This window comes from Zonotrichia albicollis, chromosome 11 (assembly GCF_047830755.1).
Source record: "Zonotrichia albicollis isolate bZonAlb1 chromosome 11, bZonAlb1.hap1, whole genome shotgun sequence".
In the NCBI taxonomy this organism is placed as follows: domain Eukaryota; kingdom Metazoa; phylum Chordata; class Aves; order Passeriformes; family Passerellidae; genus Zonotrichia; species Zonotrichia albicollis.
The window spans coordinates 20,087,420-20,100,868 of NC_133829.1; the positions used below are offsets into that span (position 1 = coordinate 20,087,420).

The window sequence follows — 13,449 nt, forward strand, 5'->3', positions numbered from 1 at the left end:
TTGAAAGAGTGATCATTGGAAAACTTTGGTTAAAACTAGCATTAACATACCATATTCCCCAACATTTTCTAAGTGTGTTTAGAGAAATATTGCAAATTAAAAAGTCTTTCAGTTGCAGGGTAACTGGTTGCACTGCTAGGTGTTGCAAGAAATGTCTGTTACAGAATGGGGGAGGAGGACATGAGCAAAAGCTTAGCAGCTCCTGCTGGGCAGCATGTTTGTGTGTTTGTGACTGCAGCTTTCTGTCTATAAATAGTTCTGCTACGTGCCCTTGGCTGCACACTGCAGACTGGTAAGTAGCCATTTTTGAAACTAAAAGAGCAGACAACTTGCTCTTATTTCAGTTGTACAATAAGTATCTGTTTTTAACTTAAGGGATGCAAATGTGTATCTGTCTTCTCTTGTTCTACATCAGAGTCAATCTCCTAGGTTTAAACTTTTTTTGTTCTCTAATAATCATGTGGTAACTGAATTTCAACCCATACAAGTATAAAAATTTGTTCTTCTGACCTCCAACTGCTTGTAATCTCTCTGTCTCTAGACAGACTTCTCCATTTTGAGTTCTCTGTAGCCTTTTGACTCTCCTAGTGCAAATAATTTTATCTTTTTGTGCATTAGAATCATAGAATGGCCAGGGTTGCAAGGGACCTTAAGGATGATCTCGTTCCAGTCCCCTGCCATGGGCAGGGACACTTTCTGCTATCTCAGGTTGCTCCAAGCCCTGTCCAATTTGGCCTTGAGCAATTCCAGCAATGGGACAGCCACAGCTTCTCTGGGCAACCTCTTCAGTCTCGTCACCCTCACAAGGAAGAATTTCTTCCTGTTATCCAAACCTACCTTCTCTCAGTTTGAAGGCATTGCCCCTTGTCCTGTTGCTCCAGACTTTAACCATTTTTTCTGGGATGGTGTTTGTCCAGGTGCTGGATCTACTTCTGTGGAGGTCGTTTCAGTTCATGGAAGGAGCAAGGAGCAAAGGGAAGTTAAGGGAGTCTGGTGCCAATGTTCTTTCTGCTCTGTTCTTTTTCCATAACTTTCTTGCCGCTTGCTATTTTTTTGTGTTTGAATTTTAGATAATCCTGCAAAGTTCATGTGATTAATGTACTTTGTGGTCTTGGAAGATTGAATTTACAACTAAAAGTATCAACTGCACTTCTGTTGTAGTAAACTTGTAATATCCAGTGGAAGACACATAATTTCACTTGCTAGAGCATCAGCACACTTTCTGCTGCCTATTTGGTTCTTCTTTGCCTGTAGTGTTCTGTTTATTTATTTATTTGTTGATTTTACTTAGAAAGATCACAATTGCTTCCACATCTCAGCAGCAGAAGGAAAGTAAAATATATCTTTGCACCTTGACATTGAACTGGAATAGATGTTTCTATTTAGAAAGTAGATTAACTTAAAGAAATTGAAGGGAAGAGTAAATACCAGTGCTGAACTGGCTGTGGACTGCCTGTTTAAACATGGTTTCCAAGAAAAAGGATTTTGTCAATTCCATAGGTGTGCAAACCAGGATGTTATCTGATGTAAGCTGTTTGCTCAGTCAAGGATGTCAATACCTGACTTTAAATGTTATCAGAGAGGCACAAATTTAAAGTGCAGAGGAGGAAGAATTTATGATGAATTTCCAGAAGACAAGTTTAATCAGGATCATCATGTACCTTTGCACGATGACTAGGCACAGTGAGTTAGAGGAGAGTGTTACAGATACTTGGGTTTAAGGATTTGGCAGCTTAGGGGGTAGCATTTCAGTCAAAGTCCTACTGACCTGGGTTTGCTTTCTGTAGTCAGAAATTTTGGGGTGGGGAGGAAAGTAGGAGAATGCTACTTTAGTAAGCATGTACTGGGAGACGTGAACTTTGTCTTTGCTGTAACCTAGAGTGGTTTTTGTTAGGATTAGCCATTGTGGACTAGGAGGTAGTAATTTACAGATATATTAACGTTTTGGTTTGCATTTTGTGCTAAGAAAACCTGCATCATTCAAGGAAGTGGAATATTTTTCACAGAGGCTAGTTAACATTTAATGGTCACTGCTGTTGCTGTCAGAAGAAAAGGAACACCCTAACCCTGCTCCCTGAATCAGTTTTACTCTTGACTGCAGATACCTTTATTGTGTTCATAGTGTTCGTGTCTACTTTTTGTTTTTTCAGAATTTATTACCTGTTTTCCTCCAAATTCATTTTCATTGGCTCATCTCTTTATTATGGGGCATCTCAGAGGTGATCATATAAACTATCAAATGTGAAGCAAGAAGGAAATAAACCCTCCTAACTAAAGCTAAAAAGAGCTGTTATGGACCTGTTGTGTAGGTATGTAATAAGCCACATTGTTCTTGTAAAAAGAAAGTAAAAAGCAATTGGAAATACAACATAAAGACAGGTTTAAACCAGAAAAAGAAATCTGTTATTAAATCCCAGAACTATAATTTCATCTGCCTCCTGTGCACTTCTTGAAAGGTAAATTTGCAGCATATTACCTCCTTAAACAGCTGGTGGTTTATCTAGTTCAAGTTTTTAGTTAACAATTGTAGACATAAGTGTCAGAAGTAGATTTTTGACTACACAAAACTAATATTTCTGATACGGCTTCCAATTGGACAGCCCATGATTTTACTGATTAATTTCATATGGGGTTTAACCTCTTTTTGGAGGTGGTCCTATAATCTGATATGATTGTATTACTTTGGGCTGGTCCTACTCTATTCCAAATTCATTCTTTTTTCAGTTTTACAACTAACTGGCAAGTTACAGGATTTCTCTGTGCTCTGTTGCCAACTTTCTAAGATGCCAGCTATCTGATTTCTAACATCCTTTGAGATGTCTGGAAGGCAAAGTTCTGTATTAGAGTTGAGTGGTGGTTTTTCCTGCCATTTCTAATGGCAGAGACATACCACTGTTTTGATGTATGACTGCACTCATAAATGTGACATTCCTAATGTGTTTGAAAGAGGATATGCTGAGAATATGCCTCTGTTAGAATCCTTTTGACTTAGTTCACCTTAAGCATTTGGGAGTAGGCTCATTCTTTCAGAAGAAATTAGGTCACTACTAAAAGAAGTGATTTGAAAATAAATTTGCACAAGATAGCCTTTGTTTATGCAACCAAATCATCTGAGAGGAATTCTGGATAGTAACACCATCAGAAACAGGAAATTTCCTTTGGATCAAGCAAATTGGATGTTGAGGTTTACAAGTTGTTTGCCTCTGCAGGTAATAACGCCAAAACAGTCATTTTCACCCAAAGCAGTGATCTCTGAGCAGGAGAGCTGCCTAGGCTGTGTTCGATAACTGCTGTCCCTCCTACTGAGTCACCAAGCTGGCTTTATGGCATGCTGACTTCTCTTGATGTCTTCACATTCTATGAGCAAACTCTTTGAACTCTGGATAAATGCTTAGATTCTCGTCTAACCAGGAAGGGCAAAGATTGCAGTGAGTAACATTAAAAGATAAAATACTTTGACTTTGCTAAAAGGCTTACCATGGAACAGATTTGAAGTGGCACTTCGCACCCTCAGTGTAAATTCCTGTCTCTGTCTCTCCGTTTGTAACAAAAATGTTATATAACATTACGAATGTTACAACAAAAATGTTGTGTCTGGCAACAAATGAAACACTTATTGCAGTGGCAATACTTCATGTTTCTGAGAGAAGGAACAGCTGAAGAAGTTAAACATATTTTCAAAGTAAAGGGGATAAAAATTCCTGTTGACAAGTCTGTAAGTAACTTGTAAGTATGTCTCTTTCTCTACAGGTGTATTTGCAAAATACTAGAGAATGCCCTCATTCAATAATCTTTCACTATTTCAAGCCGGGATTCCTTCCAGCCCCCCAAACACCTTTGTTCTTTAAAAAATAAATAATTTAGTTTTTACAAACATCCATTTCATGGCTGGATTTGGATTTTATGCAATTTCTTAAAACTGATAAGTATGGGGATTTTTTTTATCTCCAGGAATATGCACATTTTCCCTGCATTTTGTAAGGGAAAAAGACAACACTTTGCCTCAACTGGAAACATGGTGACCCTTCTCTGCCTGTTTCAGTCCAGAAACCTGAACGTATCGCAGCCCCCCAGTGAACCCCTTGGCACTAGTTTGCCATTTTGAACTAACATGTATTAATTTAAAGAAAACAAAAGAGTTCTAAGAAGCAAAATCAGGTTAGGCAGCAGTGGTTTGATGCAGTCTTCTATGGTGGGAGACTGGAGTTCTTACCCTAAGTCACCAGAGAAGTTCTGTTTGTTCTAAAAGAATGTTCTAGACATGGAGATAATTTCTATTTAATGTTGAATTTGCTGCTGAAACCATTTCAGAAACTTGTATGTTACCATCAGGTTGGCATAAAGCTTTAATCTCTTTAGCAAATGCCTGATTACATAAGTTGGAAACAGCTGCCCCCTGGATCCATAATTCTATTCATTTGCTCTTTTTTCTTAAACAAATGCCCAATGATACAGTGGGTATTTATGTTTAAGACCTTTTCTTCCCAGTACCTGCTGTTGTTGTCTGTGAAATCACCATGGCATTTTAAAAATCACTATTTTACAACCAAGTTCACTTTAAAATGTCTAACAAAATTGCAATGACACCTTTTCCAGTCAGTTACTTCATCTTCTCATCCTATTTAAATCAATGTTTCAAAGATCTGTGTGACTGCAGTCATAACTTCATCTAAATGTAGCCTGGTGTTGTGGGATTGCTTCAGGTGTTCTTTGTATAATGCTAATTCTCCACTGTAGACCTTAAATTTGTAAAGGTGAGCGTTTACTTATGAGAAAGTTACTTGAATAGATTTTTTTAAAAAATAAAGAGAAGGGCATTAATCTCTTAGCATTACAGGCTGTGAAAAGGTGTTGGATCCGTGGAAAGTGGTAAGCTTTAATATGAGAAGGTTAGAAAAACAGAAGTTTGCAAATCTTCCTTTCAACTATTAGAAACTTAAAAAACCAATGTGTTAAATGATTGGTTTGTCCATTGTCCATTACTGGATGTTGTAATTACCGTATTGAAATATCACCAAAATATCTTTTTTTTTTTTTTTTTTTAGGTGGGGGGGGTTGGGAAGAGAGATGTGGATTTTAGAAAATGTAGGTTTGCATACCATTGTGTGCATCCCTCTGCCTGTGTTTCAGGCAGAGAAGTGGATGCACAAAAGGTTAACTGGTTTAATGCTGCCTGTTTTTTTGCCAGGAGCACAAACCATTCTCATCAGAGGACACAGAACACCGAAGCGCTATGGATTTTACTATCTTGGATTTTATTGAAGATTGGCCTTTAACGATTGACGAGTTTTGATAGAGTCAAAGATTAAAGTGAGACAAAAGCAGCAGCCAGATGTTCAGCTGAGCAGCGCTGAACGGGCGGCGGCTGCCAGGTGCTCTGTAGAAAAGCAAATTAATCATTGTTTCGGCTCTGCCCCTAGCCGGACCTGGGGGCACCGTGGCTGGGGCTGCCCGTGTGCAGGCAGCAGCCCGGGGCTGCCTTTGCCGATGGGCTCGGGAAGGGGCTGCGCAACGCCCCGCCCGCCTCTCCAGCGGCTCCGGGCGAGAGCGGGGACCCCGCGGGACGGGAGCCGAGCGGCACGGGGCTGAGCCTCCCCTCCCGCCCTTCCACCGGCCCTTCCCTCCGCCGGGCCACCCCGTCCCTCTGTCCGTTCGTTCGTCCGACCCTCGGCGGCGCTTCTCCTCGGAGCCGCGCCGAGGCGTGGGCCCCTCAGGGCCCGGGGGATCCTCTCCCGCCGTCCCCGAGGCGCCGTCGGCTGAGTCGCCCACGGAAGGCAGCAGTCGCTGGCCAGAGTCTCCGCGGCTCCCCCTCAGAGCCCCCGGCCGTACAGGGCCTTGTGGCGCAGGTACTCCTCGAGACACTGGATGGCCGCATCGTCCACCTCGGGGTCGAACTTGTTGGCCAGGAGATGGTGTTGCTGCAGCATCCAGGGCACGTCGCCCACCCCGTAGATGCAGATGGAGCGCTGGTGGCGGCCGGTGCAGGGAGGGTAGGGCGCGCCCTTGCTCATGTCCCCCTCCAGGTACTCCCACTTGACCAGGCGGGGAAGGGCGTTCATGTCCGAGAGCTGGAACTTATCGCTGAGGGGCATACTCCCCGGCACGCCCGGCATGCGGTTCAGGGTGGCCCACACGTGCTCGTCAGGGCTGTAGCTGTCCTCGGACCACTCGAGGAACTTTCGTGCGGTGGGGTTGTCGAAGATGTACCGCACGAAGTCCCGTGTGACGGCGGTGTAGGCGCTGCCCGTGAACATGGGGTAGCTGTGGGGTGGGGGCAGTTTCTTCTGGGAAGTGCGAGAGATGGTCTCCCCCACCTCGTGGTGATACTCCCAGCGCTGCTTCTTGGCGGCCGAGGGCCTCTCGGACTCCATGGCGTTGTGGCCCTGCAGCAGCTGCAGCGCCCGGACTATCTCGGCGTTGGTCTTGATGGGGAAGTCGGTGCCGCAGGTGTTGATGAGGTAGCGCCATGGCACAGGGCTCTGCAGGAGGTCCTGCATGCAGTTGAGGTCGGCCTGCACCCGGGACCAGGAGGCATAGACCACGCTTTCCAGGCGGCTGGCCACGAAGACATTGGGGAAGCAGGCAGCAATGGCCCTCACGGCCTCCTGGAAGGCGGCCGGGGATTTGCTGTCTACATGGACGCAGTAAACGTTCTGGGGGGCGTAGACGGACCGCAGGAGCCGCTCAAACATGTCGATTTTGTGGTGGATGATCATGGAGTAGGCGATGGGGAACTCCTCCTCCTCCTGGCTGAGCGGGAACTCGATGTAGCGCCGGGTCTCCTTGAAGGCTCTGCAGTCCCTCGCAATGTTCAGGTACTCGCCGGGCGTCGGTGAAGCCCTTCTGTTCGCCACTTCCAGGTTGCTGAGCTGCGCCTCCCGGATGGCCGTCTGGTCCCCGCGGACGACCCCCGAGCAGTTGATGCTGCGGCTGGGCGAGAGCTCCAGCGCCCGGTAGAGCTGCGGGCGCTCGGCGGGGCCGGGGCGGGCGGTGCCGCGCAGCGCCAGGGCGGCGGCGAGCAGCGCCAGCGGCCCCAGCAGCAGCGCCCAGCGCCGCCGCGCCGCCGGGGCCCGCTGCCACCACGGCATCCCGCGCTCCGGGCTGCGCTGCCCTGAGGGAGCCGGGCACCTGCTGCCTCCGGGAGGTGGGGAAGCAGTGCCGGGCGATCCCGATGTGACCGCAGGTGAACAACAGTCCCCTCCCTCCCCGTGGCGTGGCTCTCTTGGGTTTTATCAACACTGGGGGTGGTTCTATATCTTCTGGGTCTGTTTAAAAGATGATATTTCACCTTACCCCTGTCCAGCACGTAACACAAGGAAAATTCCTCTGGAATTCGACCCTCTGTAATGCACTTTAAAAAAAGATTTACTAGAGTACCTTGGTGTCTAACCTGCTTTTCCAGTGTTCTGATTGATAGGGAGGATGTGTGCTAATATCTTTGCAGAAACTTCGATGGGAGAAGGTGTGGGTGGGTGTTACCGGCTCTACTAACTTCAAGCAGCAGGTTTGTTACAAAGTCCAGACAGTTTGACTCCTGAAACAGACAAGGGTCTGCACAACCTGAACTTCTGTGCTATAAGTGAGGTGAGAGAGACATGTAGATATCAGGTTTATAGGTAATAGGTAACCTAAACCCATGGTGAATCAGCCTGCTGCCTCTCCCCAGAGTTATTTGGATTAGTTATGTGAAAAATACCTAAGCCTGCACGAGGCCTGTAAAATTATTTTGTAGGTCCACACCTAAAAGTACTTGGGGCTGGCTCTGATCTTCCTTTAATTTTTGGTTCTGTAATAAAGTATTATTAAGCAAAATTAGTGATAATGTCACTGACTGCTATTTAAGCAAAATTTTTCCTAGGTATACTTTGTATGTAATTTTCTGCCAAGTACACATCTTTTAGTAAGATACAGTATCCTCTTGTGAAACACTGTATTCCACTTTTTTCATTTGTGTTCACATGAGGAATGTTATTAGTGTTAATAGTAATGGCTCTTTTCAAAAGAACTATTCTTTTTAAAATCAGTATTTCCTTTGAACTATGTCAGAAATGGAGAATAAATTACATTTCCATCTTCTTGGCTGTTCAGATTTTTTTTTAACTGTCTCTGCTGGTATTGTGATACTTATCTAAAAATCATGGGATTGTGTTTGGCTTATAGTTTTGAGATTTGTAGTTTTAAAATTACCAATAAACATTTGGAAAATTTCATGATAGCTTTCTCATTATGAATCTTCAGACATCAGAAGTTCAGTATTCTTTTTATATGAAGTATTTGGCACATACTCCAGAGTGGGAAAGTGAACAAAGCAAAGATGGGAAGTGAACAAGGAAGTATTGAGGTTTCAAAATAAATAAACCTTACGCAAATGTAAGTATATTGTATATGTACACTTTATCAGTAAAACTTTAACATGATGAACCTTGTGCACGTTCTGCTTTTTGAAGCTTGTAACTGTCTGATTACAGACTTCCCTTCTGTTTGCTTCCATTTATTTTCAACTGAATTATGTGTCAAAGTCCTGTACTGTCTAACAGTTCAAACTGTCTTTACAAGCTGCTGAGATTGCGTGCCCACAGGCAGAGTCTTGGGTCAGTTTGATGACAAGGTAGAGGTCAAGTTCATCTTTGAAGAAACTGTTGGATGTTAATTTTCCTTTCAGAGTTCTACTTCATTGCTGGTTTGTGAAAAATGGTTTGAAAGCACTACATGCAGTATCTCTAAACCTGATTCGGAAAGGACATGAAAAGGTACCAGTAAAAAGCAGCAAGTAAAATATCAAGCCACAATATTTTTTGTAGCATGCATACCAGTTCCTGTTATTTACTGAGCACTGCCTAATGCTATTCATCTTACAGCTGCAGACTCATTGCTTTGCTCTTTTTTGACCTCTGGTGCACTTTTACTCAAGTCAGACCATTCCTGCTTTGATCCAAGACAAAATTGCTGGACTGAAGAGCACAAGTGAGTATGGCTTAGAAAAAAGCCAAAGCAGACAATCATAATTGAAGTACAGTCTATGGGGTAGTATTGGCCACTTGAAATTTTGTACAACAGCTGAACAATGCTCATAAGGTATAACGAGTTTCCTCACTTACATTTTGTATAATAAAGCAAAATAGGGACAAGGTATTACTCACCTTATACAGATTGCTGAAGAGACAGACAAATAAATAGGATGATGCTGGTAGAGATATTTAAAAGAATTTCCTTTAAACCACTCTTAAGACTGGCACTGTTTCTGACTGTGGTGGCCAGCACTGTGAGCTGGACTGTGTCCTGGGGGAAGAAAACCTGCTTTTTTTTCTTGAAGGACATAACACAAAGAAAACACAGTGATACTGGGGATCATAAATGCATTAGCTCATGCTGCATTGTTTCTACAAAAGGGTTGCTTCATACATCATGGGAAATAAAAACAAAACAGAAAACAAAACTCTTTTAGACAGATGATAGAGGAGGTCAGGGCTGCAGGAATAAAGAACCAAAAAGAATGGATATAACTTTGTGCATTTCCCACAATGAAAACCCCATTATAACTGTCCTATTGAAGAGGTGATTTCTTAAGAGATAAGGAACTTTCTGAAATAGACACAAATGTTACTGAGAAAGGTTTTTGTCTTTTACCCTTAAAAGCATGTTAGTTTTATTTCTTGCCTTGTTTTTTTCAGCTGTCTAAATAGTATTCTGAACTTCACTGTGCTGTGGTAGAACTTTTATCAATTTATCACTGTTCTGTGCAGTTCGATTTGGTCACAAGTAGAGAGTCTGCCACAGTTCACAGACACATGCACGGAGGGATGGCTGACACACAGATCATGTCCAAAGCCTCTGTATCATGGAGATTGTTGCTTTCATGTCTCTGTGGCTGCCCAGAAATATTTGAATATGTTTAGACCTATAGCTGGTCTGGTTGCCTGTAGCTGCACAGGTTGTGGTGATTGGGAGTGGGGCCCAGCCTCATCCCCGTGGGCACAGCTGTGGGCAGCACTGGCAGCAATGAGCCAGGGAGTGCCCGGGGGCACTGAGCAGCCACCAAAGGGGGCAGAGGGCACACAGGGGCAGTGCAGCAACATCAGGGGTGTAAGGGTTGGGCAGAAGATGCTTACAGCCTTCTGAACTGACATGCTTACTCTGTATGGGCAGATGCTTGAAGCCTTCCAATGTTACTCTGTGTGGGCTGAAGCTCTCTGGAATTGTGTGGGGATGCTCTGTATTGTGGCCCACTCAACTGCTGGTGACAGGTGCTGGTGACATGTGCTGTGACAGTTGCCTTGAATGTCCCACAGCTGGCTAAGAATACTTCAGACTGGGGCTTTATCCTGTTGCTGAATAGTTATTGATGAGTTCACTAAATTGTCCTTCAATGCTTGGAGGGTTCACACAGAGCACTCCTTACCTTCACAGTCATAGAATGCATTACAAGGGAAGGACAAGGAATCAATGGGGGAAAGGTGATTGTCTTCTGGAACTGTTGTTGTGGGCTATTCAGTTCTGTCTGAAGTTCTTTCCATGTGCTGCCCTTGTTCTGGCTGCAATCCTGTAAAGAAACCCAAGTATTTCATAATAGTTTGAGCTCCCTACTTTTTCTGCCATACATTCACAATTCAATATGTTATTACTTTTTAGGGGAGAACGCTGTTGTGGGGAGTATAGTACCATTTTTTCTTTATTTCAGATGATCTATTTTCTTCATATTTTCATCCTTTAAAATTCTCTTATACACTTGACACTTCTGTTTCCTATACAAAGCTAGAAGGAGCACTAGCTGCACTTCTGTCAGAGAAAATCCTGAAGGTTTTTACTGCTTATTGTTTCATTCTTTTCATGCTTATAACATGTCTCTACAGCTTGTCTGTCTGTGATGTTTTCACACTGCTGTAAACTATCCCCAGGGCAAAAGTTTGCAACAGCAAAAAAGAAACTTTCTGTACAGCAGCTAAACAGCTGAGGTCTAGAACCACTGAGGTATTTGAGCATCCCACCTCCAAGTCGTCACTGCCTCAGTGTGTGGATCTGTGTTCTGGAACAGTTCTGTGCTGCATCTGTGGTGCTGATGCAGCAGACAGCAATTGCATCTTTCTTTGGGCACCTATGACATATGTGCCGGCGTGTCCTGCCCTGCAGAGGGGGCCAAAGAAGGAGAAGGGTTTTGAGGAGCATTTACTGTCCAAAGACTAAAATATTGATTTAGCTGACTGAAGGTCATGCTCCTCAGTGTGTGCAAATGAGCACGAGTGAGCTTATCTTTGTGAACAAAGACGGTAATGGTGTGGTGCTAGGTGTCAGTAAATCAAAGATTGGCATATGTATTTCTACTTACTATTCTTACTAAAAATTATACAACACAAAAATCCCCAAAATAAGCTGAAAACCCTAATAGATTCTAACCTTCTGGCATGCATTTTCTGCCTATAAAATGATGCCATTCTCCATGGTTTTGGCACTTGTTTTAGGCAAAGAGTGTGCTTTGAAGGAGTACCAAAATGTAGGTCTATGGTAAAACACCTTAATTACAAATTTAACAGTGGGAAGGGGAGTAGTAGTTTAGTCTTATAAAGACACAACACTGGCATGTCCCTCTCTTCATGTTATTTTCAGTCCGAGATTTGGATGAAGTACTTTTTTCTACTTCTTCTGTGTTTCAGCAGTGAGGGTGTTAGAAGTCCAGTTTATGTAACAGTGACAATAAATCTGAGTGGGAGTGTGTGAATTGAAGCACTCTTTCTCACTGAAATCAGATGGAGAGGAAGAAGAGAAGTGTGTTTTTGTTTTACTTCAAACAGATAATTTCATAGTTTTTACCTGTACCTTTGGGCTCAACTTTGCTCTGATATTACCTAAAAATGTGCAGTGTCTTAACTTCTCTTGTTGGAATAGCCCATATACCTGAATGAGAGTGTTTCAGTGATTTGCTGGTCTTTAGATTACTTCAGTATTGTCTAATGCTGCTGTTGTGAATAGCTGTTTCCAGGACATTTCACCCACATTTTTAAAGCAATTTTGCTGTTGTCACAAGTAGCTATTAATCACTTCATCTCTGGACTCTGTTGGCAATTGAAAGTCATAGAGCCAATGTCTTTATGATTATGAAATAAAAATAACTGTTTGATTATTTGCATCTCTAGTTATCAGGCAACTTGCAGAAGAGTGACATGGTACTATAAAATATATTTTCAGTCATTTTTCTTAGTCACAACCAAGATGAAATTTTGTGGGTTGTTTCAGAGAAAAACCACTGGAATTGTCACCAAAACCATACCAAACTCCTGAGGTGTATATGTAAAAATGGATAGGCTAGAAAGATTTTGCCAAATGCTAGTGCATAAAAAATTAGAATGTTTGCAAAATGTGTATTTGACTAACTGTGGAACACTTATTGGACAATAAAGACTGGATTCAACCAAGCTAGTAAGTTGGAACTGCTCTTCCCTCCCATCTTTTCCAGGCAAACTTACAAAAAACAAAGCTAAAAAAAGAATGCCAAGAAAACTACCACCCTTTGCAAGGGTATATTTCAGCAAACAATAGATTCCATACTGAAACAAGGTGTTCTTTAAGAGCACTAATGTTCCTTTATTTCAGGAAGGTTATGGTTCATGATCTCCTGGAAACTACTTGGAAATGATACAGCAAAAAGGGCTACACTGTTCCACATTTAAAATGGTGAGATCCCAGCACTGATGTGTAAATCCTGGCTGATACTGTGGCAGGATGCCCTGTGCTGTGCCAGTGTGGGACAGAGATCCTGGAATACAGATGGCATTGTCCACCTGCTGCTGACACAAGGTGTTAGCTACCATTGCTAAAGCTAAGGGCAGGAGGAAATGCAGAGTATTGGCAATCAACTGCTTGGTGGTTTGTTTCCTTTTTAAAAATATATTTCTATTTTTTTCTTAGATGAGTGTTAGTGTAACTGGAACTGTAAATCTGACCAGCAATATGGCTGTGTCTCTTTACTGCTAAGACTTGACAGGCACATATATACTCACTAGTGTGAATATTTAACATGTAGAAAAGAATTGGGTCAGGAAATGTGGTGTTTGTCGTTGTGCTCATTTGAATAAAAAATACACATCACAGATTAAACTCTCTTCACCAAAAAAGAGGGAAAACCTTCACACACAGGAGGGTCTGAGCTGCAGTCTGGACAGTTTTGGCACTATTAGCTGGGTAGTTTTGCCCTTTGAACCCAAACCATTCCATGGTTCTATTACCTCCGTAACAGGTGCGGTGAGCTGAAAACTGGGTTAGGAAAATTCTTGTTTGAAACAAGGTACTAAAAAAACCCAGAAGAAATGCTAAATACTTGGTAGTCTATAGAGTTTTCTAATTAAGACTGAACAAATTATTATCTAGGATGATGGCAGAAGTCCATTTTTCTTTCCTTCCTCCATAAGAGGATTGGTTTAAATTGCTTGTCCAATGTTTTGTTTGGTTTAAATTGCT

At 42.8% G+C, this 13,449-nt stretch overlaps 1 protein-coding gene across 1 annotated transcript; it reads right to left on the reverse strand.

Annotated features, from left to right (window-relative positions):
* Window positions 1-5,253: 5,253 nt before the first annotated feature.
* On the reverse strand, window positions 5,254-7,919 carry GCNT3 (glucosaminyl (N-acetyl) transferase 3, mucin type). Its single transcript, XM_005490321.4, has one exon. The coding sequence runs from the start codon at window positions 7,086-7,088 to the stop codon at window positions 5,811-5,813; it is 1,278 nt and encodes a 425-aa protein (XP_005490378.2). The 5' UTR covers window positions 7,089-7,919; the 3' UTR covers window positions 5,254-5,810.
* Between the last annotated feature and the right edge of the window lie 5,530 nt (window positions 7,920-13,449).